Consider the following 24,020-nt stretch of genomic DNA (forward strand, 5'->3'; position numbering starts at 1 on the left):
TAAGTTCTGACTGTCCTCCCGCCCCCCAGCATCACTTCCCCGTGTGTGTTCACTGTACGTCCTGCGCACTGCGGAATAGACCCAAGAGCCGGCACTCTAACCTATATGTCAGTGCCTGTACATACATAGCGGCTTCTGCCCGGTACCGCCTCCTCGTGTACTCTTAACCCTTTAAACACTGGCCCTTTAAATCATGTTCACGGTTGCAAGTCAGTTCACATGATGCGTTTTTGGCTCAGTTTGAATGCATCGTCAATGACGTCCATTCATTTGTATTGAAGGTTACTTTGCAAAAAAAAAACTAATGTGGCGCCACCTGCAGCCATAGTTGGCTACTGCTGTGTGTTGGTATATTGGGTCACATGCATGGGTTAGGGAAGTGGTCTTCGACCTGTGGCTCTCCAGCTGTTGCAAAACTACAACTGCCAGCAACAGGTTGGAGAACATTGTATAGCATTGTGTGAACCTGACCCTTAAAGGGGTACTCTGGTGGAAAACTATTATTATTTATAATAATTATTAATATATATATATATAATATTTTTTTTAATAATATATATATATATATATTAATTATTATTAAAATATATATATTATTATTATTAATAAAATATATATATATTACTATTATTAATAAAATATATTATTATTATTAATAAAATATATATATTATTATTAATAAAATATATATTTATTATTATTAAAATATATATAATATTATTATTAATAAAATATATATATATATATATATATATATATATATATATATATATTTTTTTTTTTTTTTTTTTTTTTTAATCAAGCGGTGCCAGAAAGTTATACTGATTTGTAAATTACTTCTATTTAAATATTTTAATCCTTCCAGTGCTTATCAGCTGCTGTATGCTCCAGAGGAAGTTCTTTTCTTTTTGAATTTCCTTTCTGTCTGACCACAGTGCTCTCTGCTGACACCTCTGTCCATGTCAGGAACTGTCCAAAGTAGGAGCAAATCCCCATAGCAAACCTCTATTGCTCCGGACAGTTCCTGACACGGACAAAGGTGTCAGCAGAGAGCACTGTGGTCAGACAGAAAAGAACTTCCTCTGTAGTATTCAGCAGCTGATAAGTACTGGAAGGATTAAGATTTTTAAATAGAAGTAATTTACAATTCTGTTTAACTTTCTGGCACCAGTTGATTTAAGAAAAAAAAAAATTTCCGGCAGAGTATCCCTTTAAATGTATTTTAACAGGGAGATTTCTCTATAAGGCTGCACACACCACGTTTTTGCAATACAGTTTCCTTATCAGGTTTTTAATGGAAAACGGACTAAACTTTATCAAAATGTGTGTTCAAATTTCAACCCGTATACGGTTTGATGAATGATGTCCGGTTGCATCCGTTTTTTTTCAGAATTGAACGTATACGTTTTTAACTTTTCACTCCATTTTAAATAAAGTTTCACTTGTTTGATTGAAATTCCAAGAAAAAGACTGTGCAAAGTCAAAAACCGGATGGAACCGTACCCACATACAGTTCCCATTGACTCCCATGTTAAAAAAAATAAAAAAAATTTATACGGTTTTTCACCCAACCACAAAATGTGGTAGACTACGGTTTTGGGTAAAAAAAATTGGACAAAACCATATAAGACGCAAAGCTAAACCGGATGATGCGTTTGACATACGGTTTGCAATGTAAAGTCAATGCATATGGTTTTCTATACGGTTCTGTACGGTTACGGGAACTGTATAACAAAAACGTGGTGTGAACCCAGCCTTATTGTTCCTATAGACAGAACAGTAGGTGGCGCTGCTGATCCATCCTTTCCCCCAGTTGGTGTTATTCGTGGACCCTGCACCTTCCCGGCATTGCATGACATAGATGGTGGGTAGCTCAGAAGCAGTGCTGCCTAACCTGCTTTTGAAAAACTACAACTCCCAGCATGTCCCGGCATCATTCTTAAACTTGTAGGTGTCCTGCTGTGACTACTACTACTCCCTACCGTGCCTGACAGTTTGCCCAAACATGTGGCTCTCTAGCTGTCACTGAACTACAACTCCCACCATGCTTGATAGTCTGCAGACAGTATGCTCCAACCTGTAGCTGTTTAGTTGTTACAGAACTACAACTCTCAGCATGCTCTGAAAGCCGGTGGACAACATCCTATAACCTCTAGCTGTTTAGTTGTGGCAGAACTACAACACCCATCATTCCCTGATAGCCTGCGGACATCGTGCCCCCTGGAATGCCCCAACATGTGGTTTTCCAACTATTGCAAAACTACAGCTTCCAGCATGCCACAGTCTGTATTCTTCAGCTTTTGCAGAACTACAACTCCCAGAATGCCCTAACAGCAGTATGGTCCAGCTTGTGGCTCTCTGGCTGCTGCACAACCACAACTCCCAGCATGCCCTGACAACCAGTGGACATCATGGAATTTTTCCCACACAGTGTGCCTACAGCTGTTGCAAAACTACTACACCCAGCATCTGTTGGCTGCCTGTGCATGCTGGGAGTAGTACAGTAAAGGAGCTGCATGACACTACAACACTCAGTGTGGACAGATAGTGGCTGTTAGGGGATGCTGGGAGTTGTAGTTTTGCAACTGCCGGAGGGCCTCAGGCTGTTACATGCTAACTGTTGGGGCATGCTGGGACTTGTAGTTTTGTAACAGATCGGTGATCACTGCACTGGGTCCTCCTTGTTATCATTGTGACATTATGCTGTGGTTTATCCGTGCAGACTATATATTGTTGATCCCTTGGTTTCCAACTGTTGGAGAACTACAACCCTCAGCATGCCCGGACAGCCCAGGCATAACACAGGGATTCAGTTATGCTTAGAATGCTCCTTTAATTTATCTAGGATGGGTCTATTTGATTTTTTCAGTTTTCCCATGGGGTTATTCTGGATAGGGGATGGGTGTAAATAAACCTGTCCGCTCTTTGTGTTCTGCTTAACGCTATCGTGTTGCAATTTTACGTTCCCTTATATTTATTTCTATTTATACAATGAACACGAATGATTGGAATCCTGGAGGTTTACGCAACACTTGGTGGCTCTATGCAGTCTAACGTTACACCGCAAGCTTAACCCCTCAGTGTTTCCCAACTATGTTGTGAGTTGTAATTTTGCAACAGCTGGAGGCACACTGGTTGGAAAACAATGCCGCAGGGCATGACCAACCATTTAGTGGGCACCATGCCGGACTATGGTTTATAAGTGATAGATCAGGGGTATCCCACAGCTAGCCATATGCTGTACTACAGCAATAGAGAAGCCAAGCCCTGTATGACATCCATATGCTTCACTACAGCAATAGAGAAGCCAAGCACTGTATGACATCCGAATGCTTCACTACAGCAATAGAGAAGCCAAGCACTGTATGACATCCGTATGCTTCACTACAGCAATAGAGAAGCCAAGCACTGTATGACATCCGAATGCTTCACTACAGCAATAGAGAAGCCAAGCACTGTATGACATCCGTATGCTTCACTACAGCAATAGAGAAGCCAAGCACTGTATGACATCCGTATGCTTCACTACAGCAATAGAGAAGCCAAGCACTGTATGACATCCGTATGCTTCACTACAGCAATAGAGAAGCCAAGCACTGTATGACATCCGTATGCTTCACTACAGCAATAGAGAAGTCAAGCCCTGTATGACATCCGTATGCTTCACTACAGCAATAGAGAAGTCAAGCCCTGTATGACATCCGTATGCTTCACTACAGCAATAGAGAAGCCAGGCCCTGTGTGACATCCGTATGCTTCACTACAGCTATAGAGAAGCCAAGCCCTGTATGACATCTGTACACTTCACTCCAGCAATAGGGAAGCCCACCCTTGAATGACATCCATATGCTTCACTACAGCTATAGAGCAGCCAAGCCCTGTATGACATCCGTATGCCTCACTACAACAATAGAAAAGCCAAGCCCTGTATGACATCCATATTCTTCACTACAACAGTAGATAAGCCAAGCCCTGTATATTGTATAACATCTGTATGCTTCACTTTAACAATAGAGAAGCCAAGCCCTGTATGACATCCGTATGCCTCACTTCAACAATAGAGAAGCCCAGCCCTGTCTAAGTGGGGTAGATGTGGGATTCCGCTTATGATCTTATCTAGCTGAGGTGAACCCTATTCTAGGAGATAGTTTCCTCTTGGATAAGCGGCGCCTGATGCATATGTTTGCCGCTTATCCACATCTGTTTATGCATTAGCATACACAGCCCAGCCTTGTCTCTAGGACGCACATCTATGTTATGTTCCACGGCCCTTGACCTCTTCACCTTCCCGGTGTCCATACAAAGTAACCTGACAGCCGATCCCCCGTCACGCTCTGCCCGGCTTTGTGCTGCGATCGTGTCTGATATTTAAATAATCTCTTTGTTCGGTTTCCATGGCGCCGGTGACAAAATAATTACACTTTTCCTCGGCGGAGATGATACAGGGGTTCTTATACGGGAGGTGTAAGGAAAACACAAAACGCTGTTTTCTCTTCTAGCAGAACTGACGCAGATCCCGCGACTCGGGCACCACCCCACCCCCCCCCCCTTTATCGCGGCTCGGCCTCCTCCTGTACTTTCTGGATAATTCTTTTTATTTTTTTTATTTTTCCCCCTGGTGGTTTAGTTGCTTGTAATTTTATAGTTTAGTATTGGTGCAGTAGGGTGAGGTTGTGGTGGTACACTGCAGCCAGTCAGAATAAGTAGAGCTGCAGTGTAAAGCAAGGGGGACTTTGTTGAAGGTTCTATAGCAGTGTTTTCCAAAGTGTGTCTCCAGCTGTTGGAAAACTACAACTCCCAGCATGCCCGGACAGCCTTTGGCTGTCCGGGCATGCTGGGAGTTGTAGTTTTCCAACAGCTGGAGACACACTTTGGAAAACACTGTTGTATAGTAAATCTACAGCTGACCCTATGCATTATAGGGGGGGGGGGGGGGCAGCCTGACCGCTTAGATTCCAACATGGCGCTGCCCGTGCTGATAGTTATCTTATGAATTTATTTATAGAGACAGATTAGTACTTCTTGATAATAATTCTTGACTTTTTATTCTAATTTTCTTCTTCTTTGTCTCTCTTTTGCAGGTGCTCCTGAACTTCACATAAGACCCTTCACAGGACATAAAGGTAATGGTCATGTGACACCTCTTATTTCCCATTAAACTGAATTAGAAAAACATGACTCCAGAAACAGCGCCACCATTGTCCTTAGACTGTGTGTGGTATTACAACTTGGCTGTAATCACATCAGTGGAAATAAACTGCAATACCACATAAACCTGAGGTCAAGAGTGGCGCTGTTTCTGGAAGAAAGGAGGTAGAGCTGGGAAGTATGAGCAAAAACGTGCATCACGATATTTTTGTAAGGGATGGCGGTTCCACGGTATTTAACGGTATTCCCCCCTCCCATGTGTCTCCTGGGCGCCGCTTCTCTTCCAACACCAACATTATGGAAGTTGGTGTTCTTTAGCAGCTGGAGGGCCACAGGTTGGGGGAGACTGCACTAAAGGAAATCTGTCATTATTGTCACCGGCACTAACTTGAAGGTACAGACAGGTAGTGCAGGTGACACCGATGATAATGATACTTATCAGTCCCTGTTCCGTGCTCCGGTTCTCCCTTTATCATCCTCCGTATCTTCAGTTCCAAGGCCGACCTGGATAATGGGCGGAGCTTCCTGATGTCACCGCGCCTGCTTCTCTGCTGGGTCCCACTGCTATCAAACTGCATCGGTGACATCAGGAAGCTCCGCCCATTCTCCAGGTTGGCCCCAGAACGGAATATACGGAGGAAGATAGCGGGAGAACCGGAGCACTGAACGTGATCAGGTAAGTATGGTTGTTATCAGTGTCACCTGCCGTACCTGTCTATACTGACAGTAGTTTGTGCAGATTTCCTTTAAAGCAATAAAAAAACAAACTTTGTTGTAGCATTGTAGGATATGTTAGTGCTGATGACTAATATCTTTGCAGACAGGGTCCAAAATGGGAAAGAAAAGCAGAGTGAAAACCCAGAAGTCGGGGAGCGGGGCCACAGCGGCTGTATCCCCAAAAGAAATGATGAACCTGATCAGTGAGCTACTGCAAAGTAAGTAAAAAAATGGTGCATATCTAGTAAAATACAGGATATAACTCAGGATCAGTACAGGATAAGTAATGTAATGTATGTACACAGTGACCTCACCAGCAGAATAGTGAGTACAGCTCTGGAGTATAATACAGGATATAACTCGGGATCAGTACAGGATAAGTAATGTAATGTATGTACACAGTGACCTCACCAGCAGAATAGTGAGTACAGCTCTGGAGTATAATACAGGATATAACTCAGGATCAGTACAGGATAAGTAATGTAATGTATGTACACAGTGACCTCACCAGCAGAATAGTGAGTACAGCTCTGGAGTATAATACAGGATATAACTCAGGATCAGTACAGGATAAGTAATGTAATGTATGTACACAGTGATCTCACCAGCAGAATAGTGAGTACAGCTCTGGAGTATAATACAGGATATAACTCAGGATCAGTACAGGATAAGTAATGTAATGTATGTACACAGTGACCTCACCAGCAGAATAGTGAGTACAGCTCTGGAGTATAATACAGGATATAACTCAGGATCAATACAGGATAAGTAATGTAATGTATGTACACAGTGACCTCACCAGCAGAATAGTGAGTACAGCTCTGGAGTATAATACAGGATATAACTCAGGATCAGTACAGGATAAGTAATTATGTACACAGTGACCTCACCAGCAGAATAGTGAGTACAGCTCTGGAGTATAATACAGGATATAACTCAGGATCAGTACAGGATAAGTAATGTAATGTATGTACACAGTGACCTCACCAGCAGAATAGTGAGTACAGCTCTGGAGTATAATACAGGATATAACTCGGGATCAGTACAGGATAAGTAATGTAATGTATGTACACAGTGACCTCACCAGCAGAATAGTGAGTACAGCTCTGGAGTATAATACAGGATATAACTCAGGATCAGTACAGGATAAGTAATGTAATGTATGTACACAGTGACCTCACCAGCAGAATAGTGAGTACAGCTCTGGAGTATAATACAGGATATAACTCAGGATCAGTACAGGATAAGTAATGTAATGTATGTACACAGTGATCTCACCAGCAGAATAGTGAGTACAGCTCTGGAGTATAATACAGGATATAACTCAGGATCAGTACAGGATAAGTAATGTAATGTATGTACACAGTGACTTCACCAGCAGAATAGTGAGTACAGCTCTGGAGTATAATACAGGATATAACTCAGGATCAATACAGGATAAGTAATGTAATGTATGTACACAGTGACCTCACCAGCAGAATAGTGAGTACAGCTCTGGAGTATAATACAGGATATAACTCAGGATCAGTACAGGATAAGTAATTATGTACACAGTGACCTCACCAGCAGAATAGTGAGTACAGCTCTGGAGTATAATACAGGATATAACTCAGGATCAGTACAGGATAAGTAATGTAATGTATGTACACAGTGACCTCACCAGCAGAATAGTGAGTACAGCTCTGGAGTATAATACAGGATATAACTCAGGATCAGTACAGGATAAGTAATGTAATGTATGTACACAGTGACCTCACCAGCAGAATAGTGAGTACAGCTCTGGAGTATAATACAGGATATAACTCAGGATCAGTACAGGATAAGTAATGTAATGTATGTACACAGTGATCTCACCAGCAGAATAGTGAGTACAGCTCTGGAGTATAATACAGGATATAACTCAGGATCAGTACAGGATAAGTAATGTAATGTATGTACACAGTGACCTCACCAGCAGAATAGTGAGTACAGCTCTGGAGTATAATACAGGATATAACTCAGGATCAGTACAGGATAAGTAATGTAATGTATGTACACAGTGACCTCACCAGCAGAATAGTGAGTACAGCTCTGGAGTATAATACAGGATATAACTCAGGATCAGTACAGGATAAGTAATGTAATGTATGTACACAGTGACCTCACCAGCAGAATAGTGAGTACAGCTCTGGAGTATAATACAGGATATAACTCAGGATCAGTACAGGATAAGTAATGTAATGTATGTACACAGTGACCCCACCAGCAGAATAGTGAGTACAGCTCTGGAGTATAATACAGGATATAACTCAGGATCAGTACAGGATAAGTAATGTACGTACACAGTGACCACAGTGTTGTAATTGCGCTTGCTGATCCTCTGTATTTCACAGAGTGCAGTAATCCCAGCTCAGCACCAGGAAGAGAGTGGGAAGAATATGTGCAGATTCGTGGACTTGTTGAAAGGATTCGCAAGAAGCAAAAAGGTGAGCAGAAGCTTTATGGCCGGGGCAGGACTGTGTTCTTAAACTATAAACTTTATATAAACTGTTCATTAAAGAAACACCCACCTAAAGTCTTCTACTGACAGGTTATATCCGGGGGATTTGTGAGCTCTGTTGTCAGTCTTGGGAACTGTGAAATGTATTTATTATGTGGCAGGAGAATATTTCAGGTGGAGACCCTTTACTGTGGTAACAGCCCCTGTCTGTACGCCCCATTGCCATGCCTACAAGCCCGCAACAATGTGGTACAGGGCCAGATCCATCTGATTGGATAGCAAACATTGGGTTTAGTATCATTCAGAGTGTACCTGTCATAACACAGAAAAAAAATCCTTCTATATGTTACTCACTAGGTCATGCAGATTTTTTACATGTATTTTATGTGTCTATCTTATGTATTTAGCTCTAAATACAAGAGATGAGCGAACTTACAATAAATTCGATTTGTCACGAACTTCTCGGCTCGGCAGTTGATGACTTTTCCTGCATAAATTAGTTCAGCTTTCAGGTGTTACCTATAGTAATAGCAGTGACACTTATCATCCCTTTCCCATAGTAATAACAGTGACACCTATCATCCCCTCCCAGTAGTGCCAGCTATGACTCCAGCTGTTCCCTACTACATGTGACGTACCCTTTGCTTATAGGAAATGGCTTACATTAAGGTATTACCGTTTGGTGTATTCAGGTCCCTGCTTCAGTCTCCACTGGTAGGGACCCCAGCACTGCTGTCACAAGCTGGAAGCACCCACTTACCCAGTGCATAGAGTGTAGGGCGGAAATCCACATCATGACGGATGATTTGGCAGTGACCCCGGAAACTTGGCAACCTGGTTTTGTCCCGGCCTTTCCTTATAGATCACATGAATGTCATAGAGAGGCGTCTCCCACCCGAAGAACCTGAAAAATATGAAGGGCTCACTACCTGTCATCCCCAGGAAAGTTCTATCTAATGCAGTGTTTCCCAACCAGTGTGCCTCCAGCTGTTGCAAAAGTACAATTCCCAGCATGCTGTGACAGCAGTGCTGGGGTCCCTACCAGTGGAGACTGAAGCAGGGACCTGCATACACCACACGGTAATACCTTAATGTAAGCCATTTCCTATAAGCAAAGGGTGCGACACATGTAGTAGGGAACAGCTGGAGTCATAGCTGGCACTACTGGGAGGGGATGATAGGTGTCACTGTTATTACTATGGGAAAGGGATGATAAGTGTCACTGCTATTACTATATGGAAGGGATGATACGTGTCACTTTTATTACTATGGGGAAGGGATGATAGGTGTCACTGCTATTATTAAGAAAAAATGGATGACAGGAGTCACTGTTATTACTATGAGAAATGGATAAGTGTCACTGCTATAACTAAGGGGAAGGGATGATAGTGTGTGTTTTTTTTTTTTTTTACAAAAAACTTAGAACTTCCCCGGGGATTAAGTTTTATCTAATGCAGTGTTTCCAAACCAGTGTGCCTCCAGCTGTTGCAAAAGTACAATTCCCAGCATGCTGGGAATTGTACTTTTGCAACAGCTGGAGGCACACTGGTTGGGAAACATTGCTCTAATGTATGTCCATATACATATAGAGGGGAATTTATCAAACAATTAAGACTGCTTTTTTTTTTCTTCTAAATTTGTCACAGGAAAAGTCGCAGGTTGGTCCCGTGCGACTTTTCCTGCGACATTTCAATTACACTGTTCAATTTTTATGACCACAAAGAGATCTTATTTAGATCACTTTGTGCAGTGGTCCCTAATTTATCATGTGCGACTTCAAACCTGCCCTATATCCCTCCATGAGACAATTGTACTACGGTCCGTGCGACTTAATACAGTTGTCCCATGGACAGCGTTCAGAGCAGTTCATCGGGCATTCATCAACGTCTGTGCGCCATTTGATAAATTTGGCGCACCAATGCCACTTTCCCAACAACTTTTTTTTTAATCTAAAGTGAGCAAAACCAAGTTCACTTCTGATAAATGCCCCTCATGGTGATGTCCGTTCTGGGAGAGGGTGACTTATCCCACTTGGGATACATTGCAGACGGCGGAAGACAAAACACAGTGTGAACCCAGCCTAATATTTCCACAGCTTCCATATGCAAATGTCTTATGTCCGTTCATCTCCCATATTTACTCTCACAGCAGGCTTGTCTGTAGTCTTTGATGGCAAAAGAGAAGACTATTTTCCTGAGCTGATGCAGTGGGCACTGGAGAACGGGGCATCTACTGAGGGCTTTGAGCTGGCCGAATTCCCCAATGAAGGTTTTGGATTAAAAGCAACGCGGGAAATAAAGGTAAGGCTTTCTTTATTCGGCAGGGTTCACACCACGTTTTTGCAATACAGTTCCCATATCAGGTTTTTTTTTAAATAAAAAATGGATTCCTCAAAACCGGACCTAACTGTATCAAAATGTGTGTACAAATTTTAATCCTTGTACGGTTTAAAAAATGATGTCCGGTTGCATGCGTTAAAAAAAAAAAAAGTATACGTTTTTAACTTTTCACTCCATTATAAATAAAGTTTCACTTGTTCGATTGAAATTCCAAGTAATGAAAACCGCAAAGTTAAAAAAAAGTATGGTGAAAACCGGATGGAACCGTATGCACATACGGTTCTGTACGGTTCACATTGACTCCCATGTTAAAAAAAAATATACGGTTCCGTACAGTTTTCAAATTGAAAATGTATACGGGAACCTTTTTTACAAAATACGTCATGTGAACCCAGCCTTAATTTGCCCAGACACCCCCATTCTATATAACATGGCGATTATTGAGGTAACAGACAGGGGTAGTGGGTATGGACGGACCCCCCTGAGATCAGCAGAGACAGGCATTGTGCGTGTTATAGGGGTGGCCCAGCGAAAAGCAACTTATCCCCTACACACAGGATAGGGGTAAGTGTCCGATCACATGAGGTCTGACCTATCGGAACACCTGTCATCTCCTGAACGGCCTTGAGAGGAGACATCACACTCTATTGCTTGTTATGGGAGTGCCGGAGATGCCGGTGTTCAGCTCTCGGGTCTCTTCGGCGCTTCCATAGAGAATAAATGTAGCGCGTCACGTCTGTAGTATGTGCTCCTTTCATAAATCCGGGGCCCGTTTAGGAGATCCAGGGGGGGTTTCCAGAGCTCAATCAGACACTTATCCCCTATCCTGTGGATAGGGGTTAACTTGTTTTTTTGCCAGGCCACCCCTTTAAGCTGGTCATTCACATAACAAAGCTGAAATGCTTTCACTAGAATGCTATCTTTTCTGATCCCACCATACGTATGCATTCTCCCATTGGCTGAGCAAGCATATTTTGTGAATGGAGGTGGGCATTAGCTGCTTCTATTGTGCTCTAGTGACGGCCTATGTCCCCGAGACGAGAAGGATCGGATATGTTGAGTTTCATTATATATGATTCTTCTCTCCTGATATTTGTAATTTGGGGCGAAGGCAGGAAACCCCATGCACATTACATGGTTGTCCGTTTCTTGTACAGATAAGCCGCATGTAGCCAGTCTGCGGGGGAAAACACCCACAAGTGGGCATGAATCAGACGGCACTTTAAGGGTGTGCAGCAGAAAATCCTGCGCATCAAATCTGCACAGGATATGGTACATGTGAACGTACCCTAACCCTAAAGAATTATTATCATCTATAAAACTTTGTTAGGTGGTTGGAGCAGTGTTTCCCAATCAGCGTGCCTCCAGCTGTTGCAGAACTACAACACTTAAAGGACATCTGTAGTGCAATATAACTTATCCCCTATCCGAAGGATGGAACGCCCCCTTTCCAACATACTGCCACGGCCCTGTCCAGGATTTGGCGGGGGACCCCAGCACCCAATCCCCCCCACGATCTATAACTTATCCCCTATCTGAAGTTATATTGCACTACAGATGTCCTTCATATGCCCGGACAGCCAAATTCTTCAGAATAAAGCTAGCTGTGCACTTCAAAGTTGTATGATTGACAGCTGTCTCTCCCAGCACCTTACACACATGCATGCTGGACATGACTGAGCATGCATGTGTTCTGACTGGAGACCGTAAGCCACTACCAGATACCTCTGGGGGCATCTTATCTTCACTGAGAATAAAATAATCCAACAGGTTTAACCCCTTAAGGACTCAGCCCATTTTGGCCTTAAGGACTCAGACAATTAAATTTTTACGTTTTCATTTTTTCCTCCTCGCCTTCTAAAAATCATAACTCTTTTATATTTTCATCCACAGACTAGTATGAGGGCTTGTTTTTTGCGCGACCAGTTGTCCTTTGTAATGACATCACTCATTATATCATAAAATGTATGGCGCAACCAAAAAACACTATTTTTGTGGGGAAATTAAAAAGAAAAACGCAATTTTGCTAATTTTGGAAGGTTTCGTTTTCAGGCCGTACAATTTATGGTAAAAATTACGTGTGTTCTTTATTCTGAGGGTCAATACGATTAAAAAGATACCCATTATTATATACTTTTATATTATTGTTGTGCTTAAAAAAAATCACAAACTTTTTAACCAAATTAGTACGTTTATAATCCCTTTATTTTGATGACCTATAACTTTTTTTTATTTTTCCGTATAAGTGGCGGTATGAGGGCTCATTTTTTGCGCCATGATCTGTACTTTTTTTTTTGATACCACATTTGCATATAAAAAACTTTTAATAAATTTTTTATAATTTATTTTAAATAAAATGTATTTAAAAAGTAGCAATTTTGGACTTTTTTTTTTTTTTTTTTACGCCGTTCACCGTAAGGGATCATTAATATTTTATTTTAATAGTTCGGACATTTACGCACGCGGCGATACCAAATATGTCTATTAAATTTATTTTTTACGCTTTTTGGGGGTAAAATAGGAAAAAACGGACGTTTTACTTTTTTATTGGGGGAGGGGATTTTTCCCTTTTTTTTAACTTTTACATTTTTTTACATTTTTTTTTTTTTTTACACTTGAATAGTCCCCATAGGGGACTATTCATAGCAATACCATGATTGCTAATACTGATCTGTTCTATGTATAGGACATAGAACAGATCAGTGTTATCGGTCATCTTCTGTTCTGGTCTGCTCGATCTCAGACCAGAGCAGGAGATGCCGGGAGCCGGAAGGAGGAAGGTGAGGGGACCTCCGTGCGGCGTTATGAATGATCGGATCCCCGTAGCAGCGCTGCGGGCGATCCGATCATTCATTGAAATCGCGTACTGCCGCAGATGCCGAGATCTGTATTGATCCTGGCATCTGAGGGGTTAATTGCCGGCAGGTCCCTGGCTGCGATCAGCAGCCGGGATCAGCCGCGCATGACACAGGCATCGCTCCGATGCCCGCGGTTATGCACAGGACATAAATGTACGTCCTGGTGCGTTAGGTACCACCGCACCAGGACGTACATTTACGTCCTGCGTCCTTAAGGGGTTAAATCTATCAGCAATACCGCTGTGGTATAATGCTATAAAGACATCATTTTGACTTATGGCTGTATAACAGAAGAATTACATTCTGGTAAATTCATGTCTTCCATGCTTTCCTTCTACTTTTGATGCAAAGTGTCTGCTCTGTTGTCTTCAGTCCAATGTCCTGTCTGGTGTACATCTTTTTCCTGCATACACTCTTGCCAGGAATTCATCCAACTCTCATCTCTCGCCCACTGCACTTTCTTGACTGTAACACACAGTGTGAGGGACATAGAGTTGACTGAATTCCTGGCTAGAGTGTGCACAGGAACACAATAGAGCTTACAGTTTGCATAAAAGATCACAGGGAGGTATTAAAATTATTTTATGTACCAATATATGTTCATTAATTAGATCAGTGTGCCTCCAGCTGTTGCAAAACCGAAGGCTGTCCAGGCATGCTGGGAGTTGTAGTTCTACAACAGCTGGAGACACACTGGTTGGGAAACACTGGGTTGGGGTTTGTGCAGTCCCCTACCAATTGCAAAAGCAAGCTGGGTGAAGAATGCGGCTGAATGTGTCCATCTATATTAAGTCTATGGAGCAAGTCATGACTGGGAGGGCTGCGAACAGGGGAGTGAAGAGCTCAGCCGTATGCTTCTTCCGCCTTGTTCTAGTGATCGGTGGGGGTCTGAAAGCCAGGATCCTGAGCGAACAAACTTGTGACATCATATGTTTTTTTTAATGTTAATAACTTTGATATGGCAGCCACGGAAATTATACTTTATTTTATTGTGTCAGCTGACCTCCAGGTGTAACAGTAGTTGGAGCTCCTCCCTCCCCCTCCCCCATAATCACCTCATTGTGTGTTGACTTAAAAAAAAAATGACAATTACATAAAAAATAAAAAAATTGTCCAAACTAAAAAAAATTATTCCAAATTTTCAAAATGATTACCATCTCTTCCGTCTTACTGTATCACATTATTCTCACCGTCTTCCACATCGCTTGTGCGTTTTGCGGCTTGTCCGGACACGTTGTTTTTGTTATTGGAATGTTCGCTGCCTTCCCGCTGTGCGCACAGATCACTTTCATTCCATTTCTAGGCAGCGCTAAAAAAAAATAAAAAAATACAGATTGCGTTCCGTCCCCAGTAAATGGGAGTCAGCAGGTATCGTGTGTATATTAATGGCCGGCGGGATAATAGAGCGCCAGGCTCCGGCATGTGTATTATTATCTCCAAACTCAATCACAGGATAGATTTGTCCCCCTCTTCCCTTTTATTAATACGGTAGAACTCAGAAGATGAGTTGCACAGAATTCTAGACTCCAATATTTAAAAAAAAGAAAATAAATTAAAATTATATATATATATATATATATATATATATATATATATATATATATATATTTAAATTAAAAATAAATATAAATATTTATTTATTTGTGAGTTATACTTTCCATTATCATGTATTTCCTGCAGATGATAGTGCTGATGATAAGTTTAAAGCAGTGTTTCTCAACCAGTGTGCCTCCAGCTGTTGCAAAACTACAACTCCCAGCATGCCCAGACAGCCAAAGTCTGTGGATATTATATAAAGACAATATTTAGTTTTATGGCTGTATAACAGAAGAATTACATACTGGTAAATGTATGTTTTTCATGCTTCCCTTCGGCTTTTAATGCAAACTGTCTGCTCTGTTATCTTCAGCCCAATGTCCTGTCTGGTGTACAGTCTATAACAGACTTTCGGTTCCTGTGTACGCTCTTGCCAGGAATTCAGCCAACTCTTATCTCCCTCTCACTACACTTATATACTATAACCCTCTCCCACATAGTGGGAAGGAAATGGAGTTGGCTGAATTCCTGGCTAGAGTGTGCACAATAGACTGAAGACAGACCTACTGTTCCTGTGTATGCTGTTGCCAGGAATTCGGTTAACTCTTATCTCCCTCCCAATACACATTCTTGACTACAACCCCTCCCACAAAATGAGAGGGGCATATTGTTGGCTAAGTTCCTGGCTAGAGTGTGCAAAAGAAAAGCATGAAAGATCACAGGGAAGTAGTAAAATAAGTTTATGTACCAATATATGTTCATTTATTAGAAGAGTCTTTTCCAACCAGTGTGCCTCCAGCTGTTGCAAAACTACAACTCCCAGCATGCCCAGACAGCCTACGGCTGTCTGGGCATGCTGGGAGTTGTAGTTTTGCAACAGCTGGAGGCACCCTGAATGGCAAACACTGTATTAGACAGTTGAAAATGGGTTTTATCATTGGAATACCTCTTTAAGACTATTTCTCTCCCGCAGGCTGAAGAGCTATTTCTTTGGATACCAAGGAAGTTACTGATGACTGTGGAATCCGCAAAAACCTCAGTTCTGGGTAAGATTGTCAGAATCCCTCCACACTGCCCCCACCTAATTATGACCTGTCACAGGATGGCACGTGCAGATGCAGCAGAACCAAGATTGCCTGCAGTCAAAACCAGTGCATCAAACGTATGTCACTTTAATGACAAATTAATCTCTGCTCCATCTTTAGCATTCGTACAACACTAGAGTCGTACAGGTGCCTTTGGGTAATCTGCCCCAAAAGTACACGTAGTCTATATACAGATAGAGCAGGGCTGTGTCATTCGTCCTCCTTATGATATTTGGCTATCTGTGTTTTTTCCCATACCCTATTATCTTAACAAGCAAAGGAAAGTGAGGTAAGGCACAGTGGAGGACTTATAGTCCATAGTGGGTGTACAGGCTCCAGGGGTCCGACTCAAGATCCCAGATAATTGAAGAAAACACGGAAGAAGCGGCACTCCAGGGATTGTAATCCAAAAAATTTATTTATTCACCCATCAGTGATGGGTGAATAAATCAATTTTTTGGATTACAATCCCTGGAGTGCCGCTTCTTCCGTGTTTTCTTCTATTATCTTAACATATTTTTATGACCGTGCACTCAAAAATGTAACTAATTTAGCACTGCTACATCTGTATAGTAATTTAATATGTAGTATGGGTATTGCAATACAGTAGAATCTCCCAATAGCGGACTCTCATGAGGAATAAAAAAAAGTGTCCTCTATGGAGAGATGTCCCCTATTGGGGGGGAAAAAGGCACAAAAATCTTTCTAAATGACGTAACACTGTACTGGAGAAGAAATGGAAGTCCAGCGCAGTATATTCAGCGCAGTTCATGCGTTTTTTTTTATAACATGCATGCAGTACACAAGAAAAGCAGGATGGTGACGCGTTTCGGCCGGTGGCACAAGGCCTTACTCATACATCTTGCCACCGACCGAAACGCGTCACCATCCTGCTTTTCTTGTGTACTGCGTGCATGTTATAAATAAACCACACAAACTGCTTTGAATATACCGCGCTGGACTTCCATTTCTTCAACAATTATTGTGGTGAGGTCTGCACCTGCCCGTGCTGCGGTTGGTCTATCCTGGGTGAGCTGACCTACTCTCTTCTCTTCCCTTTTAAATTTGACTCTATTTAGGTCATAGTCTTGATTTACTGTCCCAATGCTGCTGTTAAAATATCTCACTGACAAACCCCCCGACGTTTTGCCGGCCATAACCAGCTTTATTAAGGGTTGAGGTGCTAACACTTGATAAAGCCGGTTACGGCTGGCGAAACGTCGGGGGGGGGGGGTGTCAGTGTGATATTTTAACAGCAACATTGGGACAGTAAATCAAGACTATGACCTAAATAGAGTCAAATTTAAAAGGAATTATTCCTTAAAAGCAGAAGTGGCCTGTGGATAAGAGGAGTCATATATCTTAATCTGAATGGGAATATACTATATTAACCCTAATCTGACCCAATGACTGTGGTTTTAACCCACATTCATTTTTGATTTCTCACAATACCACAATTTAACCAAAAAACAATAAAAGTTAAATTTTAAGTTAGGGTTCCCGAGTTTGGGAAATTAATCCCAGGAGGGCGCAAGCCTGAGTGGGAATTTGAGAAGTACTATATATATCCCGGGGAGACTCCTTATGGGGAACTTGGATTTACAGGGGAATAAAGCGGCACAGGGGAGATCAGGGAAGGAGGGGGGTGAATGATGTGGCGGCGGACGTACAGAAGCAGGAGACCGCTCTTTAAACATGTCTCCTGCTTCTGTGCTGGGGCTGCTGCAGGGGGGTGCACTGGGGGCCTGGGCCCCTTACTGGGGTATTGGCTGTACCCCCTGACGAAGGCCCTGTGTACAAGGTAGGGCCGGCACATAAGCCTGGTTGTCCCCTATTGGAAGTGTCCACGTCCGCTATTGGGAATGTCTCCTATTTGGAGGGTGCAAATACGTTAAGTCTTATGGGAATTAAAAACTGTCCGCTATTGGGAGGTGTTCACTAAGGGAGATTTTACTGTCCCATTAAAGTGATTTTGTGTGGGCCATAGACAGCTATCACCCCTGACTCCTTATAGGGGGCTGTCCTGTTAAGACACCCCCCTTTTTAAAGAGCTTATCCAGAAATAAAATACATAGCTAATTTTTGTTTTAAAAAAACAGCACCACCCCTGTCCTCAGGTTGTATGTGGTATTACAACTTTGCTCAATTCACTCAGTGGAACTGCGCTGCCATACCACACACAACCTGAGGACAGGCGTTGGTGCTATTTTTTGAAGAAATCAGATCTGTTTTTATCTAATCCTGGAAAACCCTTATCAGATAATTCAATATAAAGTTACATTTATGGAGCCCTTTGTTCAGAATCTGTATTTCTGGGGGAGGGGGTCGGTCCCAACCAGGGAACAGTTTGTGTTCTGCTTATTGTCGAGGGGTTATTGTCCAAAGCGGAGAACCTTTTCATATGTGCTATTTTGAAGGGGTATTCCCAGCTTTGCTATTTATGGCATATTCCCAGGACATTTGCACATCTATGAGGTAGGTCACTCATCTTTTAGATGTTTAGGACAGTGTTTCCCAAACTGTGTGCCTTCAGCTGTTGCAAAACTACAACTCCCAGAATGCCCAGACAGCCTTTGGCTGTTCGGGCATTCTGGGAGTTGTAGTTTTGCAACAGCTGGAGGCACCCTGGTTGTAAATCACTGCTCCTAGCCCCTATACACCAATTAACCCCTTAAGGATTTAGGACGTACCTGTACGTCCTGAGCCCGCTCCCGGCATCACACCGGGTCGGTCCTGGCTGCTAATCATAGTCGGGACCCTGGGCTAACAGTGTGCGGCACCGATCGTTGTGCCACGCGCTGTTAACCCTTCAGACGCGGCGATCAAAGTTTACCGCCGCGTCTGAAAATGAAAGTAAACGCTTCCCAGTAGCTCAGTCGGACTGATCGGGACATCAAGATAAAATCGCGATGTTCCGATCAGCTGGGACGCAGGCGGAGGTCTCCTTACCTGTGTCCGCGGCGTCCGATTGGGGTTTGATTACTCCAAGCCTGAACTACAGGCTTGAGCAATCTAGCCCCTATCTCGCTGATCCGTGCAGAGCTATGGCTCTGCAGGGATCAGCAGAGGAGATCAGTGTGTGCAGTGCTATAGGTCCCTATGGGAGCTATAGCACTGCAAAAAAAAAGTTAACAAAGGTCATTTAACCCCTTCCCTATTAAAAGTTCAAATCACCCCCCTTTCCCATAAAAAAAAAAAACTGTAAATAAAAATAAACATATGTGGTATCGCCGCGTGCGTAAATGTCCGAACTATAAAAATATATCATTAATTAAACCGCACGGTCAATGGCGTATGCGGGAAAAAAATTTTGGTCGCTTTTTATATCATGAAAAAATGAATAAAAAGCAATCAAAAAGTCTGATCAATACAAAAATTGTACCGGTAAAAACGTCATCACGGCGCAAAAAATGAGCCCTCATATCGCCCTGTACGCAGAAAAATAAAAAAGTTATAGGGGTCAGAAAATGACAATTTTAAACGTATACATTTCTGTGCATGTAGTTATGATTTTTTCCAGAAGTACGACAAAATCCAACCTATATAAATAAGTAGGGGATCATTTTAATCGTATGGACCTACAGAATAAAGAGAATGTGTCATTTTTACTGAAAAATGTACTAAGTAGAAACAGAAGCCCCCAAAAGTAAAAAAATTGTGTTTTTTCTTCAATTTCGTCGCACAATGATTTTTTTTTCCCGTTTCGCTGTAGATTTTTGGGTAAAATGACTGATGTCACTGCAAAGTAGAATTGGTGGCGCAAAAAATAAGCCATCATATGGATTTTTAGGTGCAAAATTTTAAGGGTTATGATTTTTAAAAGGTGAGGAGGAAAAAACGAAAGTGCAAAAACCGAAAACCCCTCAGTCCTTAAGGGGTTAAAGGAGTACTCTGGTGGAAAACTTTTATTTATTTTTTATTTTTTTTTATCAACTGGTGCCAGAAAGTTAAACAGATTTGTAAATTACTTCTAAAAAATCTTAATCCTTCCAGTACTTATTAGCTGCTGAATATTACAGAGGAAATTCTTTTCTGTTTGGAACACAGTGCTCCCTGCTGACATCACTAGCACAGTGCTCTCTGCTGACCTCTCTGTCCATTTTAAGAACTGTCCAGAGCAGGAGAAAATCCCCATAGCAAACATATGCTGCTCTGGACAGTTCCTAAAATGGACAGAGATGTCAGCAGAGAGCTCTGTGTTCCAAAAAGAAAAGAATTTCCTCTGTAGTATTCAGCAGCCAATAGGTACTGGAAGGATTAAGATTTTTTAATGTAAGTGATTTACAAATCTGTTTAACTTTCTGGCACCAGTTGATTTAAAAAAAAAAAAAAAAAAAAAAGCTTTCCACCAGAGTACCCCTTTAACCCCTTAAGGACTCAGCCCATTTTGGCCTTAAGGACTCAGACAATTTAATTTTTACGTTTTCATTTTTTCCTCCTCGCCTTCTAAAAATCATAACTCTTTTATATTTTCATCCACAGACTAGTATGAGGGCTTGTGTTTTGCGCGACCAGTTGTTCTTTGTAATGACATCACTCATTATATCATAAAATGTATGGCGCAACCAAAAAAAACCCTATTTTTGTGGGGAAATTAAAACGAAAAACGCAATTTTGCTAATTTTGGAAGGTTTCGTTTTCACGCCGTACAATTTATGGTAAAAATGACGTGTGTTCTTTATTCTGAGGGTCAATACGATTAAAATGAAACCCATTATTACATACTTTTATATTATTGTTGAGCTTAAAAAAAATCACAAACTTTTTAACCAAATTAGTACGTTTATAATCCCTTTATTTTGATGACCTATAACTTTTTTATTTTTCCGTATAAGCGGCGGTATGGGGGCTCATTTTTTGCGCCATGATCTGTACTTTTTTTTTGATACCACATTTGCATATAAAAAACTTTTAATACATTTTTTAGAATTTTTTTTTAATAAAATGTATTAAAAAAGTAGGAATTTTGGATTTTTTTTTTTTCGTTCACGCCGTTAACGTTACGGGATCATTAACATTTTATTTTAATAGTTCGGACATTTACGCACGCGGCAATACCAAATATGTCTATAAAAAATATTTTTACGCTTTTTGAGGGTAAAATAGGAAAAAACGGACGTTTTACTTTTTTATTGGGGGAGGGGATTTTTCACTTTTTTTTTACTTTTACTTTTACATTTTTTTTTACACTTGAATAGTCCCCATAGGGGACTATTCATAGCAATACCATGATTGCTAATACTGATCTGTTCTATGTATAGGACATAGAACAGATCAGTGTTTTCGGTGATCTTCTGGTCTGCTCGATCACAGACCAGAGCAGGAGACGCCGGGAGCCGGACGGAGGAAGGAGAGGGGACCTCCGTGCGGCGTTGTGAATGATCGGATCCCCGCAGCAGCGCTGCGGGCGATCCGATCATTCATTCAAATCGCGCACTGCCGCAGATGCCGGGATCTGTATTGATCCCGGCACCTGAGGGGTTAATGGCGGACGCCCGCGAGATCGCGGTAGTCGGCCATTGCCGGCGGGTCCCTGGCTGCGATCAGCAGCCGGGATCAGCCGCGCATGACACGGGCATCGCTCGGGTTAAGGAGGTGCAAGTTAGCGTGCCAGGCTGTGCCAGGCACTTGAGCAGCTCAGCTCCTCCTCCCCCCTGACATTGGACTAAAAAAAAAAAGGAGATTTTAGAAGTTCTGCAAGCACCATTAGACACAGGAAGGGTACAGCTTGATGTAAAAAGAGGGCAAAAAAAGCGGGGCCTCCAGCTGCTCCAAAAGTCAAATTAGTAGAAAAGTGAATAAAACTTAACTTTTAATCCATTCTTTAAAAACCAAGGATATCCATGTTGAATAAAATGATGATGTACAAGTAACCGACGCGTTTCGAGCCAAATCTGACTCTTCGTCGTGACCACGACTAAGAGCCAGATTCTGCTCGAAACACGTCGGTTACTTGCACATCATCATTTTATTCAACATTCACTTTTCTACTAATTTGACTTTTGAAGCAGCTGGAGGCCCCCACTTTTTTGCCCTCTTTTTCATTTGTTTTCCGGGACATTTGTTTTCCGCTGTTTGCCTGCCTTGCTCTCCTACCTTCACTGGATCTTCAGTCATTGGACTCCATAGTGGTGAGCTGAATATATATATATATATATATATATATATATATATATATATATATATATATATATATGATTTTTTTTTTTCTCTTTTTGTAAGGGTAAAGCTTGCCTTTATAGCCTAACACAGCATTTCCCAACCAGGGTGCCTACAGCTGTTCCATAACTACAACTCCCAGCATGCCCGGACAGCCAACGGCTGTCCGGGCATGCTGGGAGTTGTAGTTTTGCAATAGCTGGAGTCACCCTGGTTGGGAAGTATTGCATTACTATGCTTGGCAATGATGGTAAATGTCATTCTGTTACCGTCCCTCTGTGTGTTTTAGGGTCACTGTATTCACAAGACAGAATCCTGCAAGCAATGGGGAACATCACCCTGGCATTCCACCTGCTGTGTGAACGGGCTGATCCCAATTCCTTCTGGCTGCCGTACATCAAGACATTGCCCACCGAGTACGACACACCCCTTTATTTCCAGGAGGAGGAGGTGCAGTATCTCCAGTCTACCCAAGCCATCCACGACGTCTTCAGCCAGTACAAGAACACAGCCCGGCAGTACGCTTACTTCTACAAAGTCATTCAGGTATCCTCACCGCTTGTATGAGCATTGCCTTTAAAGGGGTACTCCGGTGGAAAACTTTTTATTTTTATATATATATTTTTTTTTTAATCAACTGGTGCCAAAAAGTTAAACAGATTTGTAAATTACTTCTATTAAAAAAATCTTAATCCTTCCAGTACTTATTAGCGTCTATATACGACAGAGGAAATTATTTTCTTTTTGGATTTCTTTACTGTCACGAGCACAGTGCTCTCTGCTGACATCTCTGTCCATTTTATTTTACGAAATGTCCAGAGCAGCATATGTTTGCTATGAAGATTTTCTCCTGCTCTGGACAGTTCCTGACATGGACAGAGGTGTCAGCAGAGAGCACTGGGGTTGTGACAGAAATGAAATCCAAAAAGAAAATAATTTCCTCTGTAGTATACAGCTGCTAATAAGTACTGGAAGGATTAAGATTTTTTTTTAATAGTAAGTAAGTAAGTAATTTACAAATCTGTTTAACTTTCTGGCATCAGTTGATTTAAAAAAAAAAAAAAGTTTTCTACAGGAGTACCCCTTTAATATTCCTTGTAGGGGTTATCATGAGCGTTCTAATTCACCTTCGACCCCTTTCACACTACCGTTATCCTCCTGTAAAAACTCCCATCATGAACTCCCGCCAGAAAGTCCATAAAACGGCCGTCATAAAATCCCATTCATGTAACTGGGATTTTTTGACCAACCTTTAGCACCAGTTATGTCCCGTTATGACTAACGTCCGTTATTTTTGACGGCACAATAGACGGTGCATGCACTAATTTTTGTCCCATTAAAAAGAACGATGGGATAACGGACATTAAAATTTTAACATTAAAGTCTATGGGTGACGGATCTTCACAAAGAACATCCGTTATTTTCACCTTCCGTTATGATCTGTTATTGCTACTGAGCATGCTCAGTACAGCATCACAACCAGAAGGGGTTAAAACGGACATAAACTAACGGACTATAACGGTGCATGACGGATGAAATAACGGGTGGTAACGGATGGAACATGTCCGTTATTTTGACAGAATGCCCGTTAAATTAATGGACGTTGTTCATCCGTTATCACCCGTTATGTTCAGTTATTTTGTCTATTTGTTCATGACCTCTGTCAGCAGAAAAACGGCTGTGAAATTGCAGGAACAAG

At 41.8% G+C, this 24,020-nt stretch overlaps 1 protein-coding gene across 4 annotated transcripts in view; it reads left to right on the forward strand.

Moving 5' to 3' along the window:
- Positions 1–24,020, forward strand: part of SETD3 (SET domain containing 3, actin N3(tau)-histidine methyltransferase) — a 56,788-nt gene that overhangs the window by 356 nt on the left and 32,412 nt on the right. For 2 of the 4 annotated variants that reach the window (XM_056546081.1, XM_056546080.1), the window contains exons 2-7: positions 5,082–5,123; positions 5,969–6,083; positions 8,238–8,330; positions 10,493–10,644; positions 16,051–16,123; positions 22,611–22,867. In XM_056546081.1, the coding sequence (XP_056402056.1) occupies positions 5,981–6,083; positions 8,238–8,330; positions 10,493–10,644; positions 16,051–16,123; positions 22,611–22,867 (678 nt within the window). In that variant the 5' untranslated portion in view covers positions 5,082–5,123; positions 5,969–5,980. Of the gene's footprint in view, positions 1–85; positions 108–5,081; positions 5,124–5,968; positions 6,084–8,237; positions 8,331–10,492; positions 10,645–16,050; positions 16,124–22,610; positions 22,868–24,020 lie in introns of those variants that run through there. The other 2 variants (XM_056546082.1, XM_056546083.1) reach the window with 2 other exon arrangements.

The sequence above is a fragment of the Hyla sarda genome, chromosome 11 (genome assembly GCF_029499605.1).
Source record: "Hyla sarda isolate aHylSar1 chromosome 11, aHylSar1.hap1, whole genome shotgun sequence".
Classification (NCBI taxonomy): domain Eukaryota; kingdom Metazoa; phylum Chordata; class Amphibia; order Anura; family Hylidae; genus Hyla; species Hyla sarda.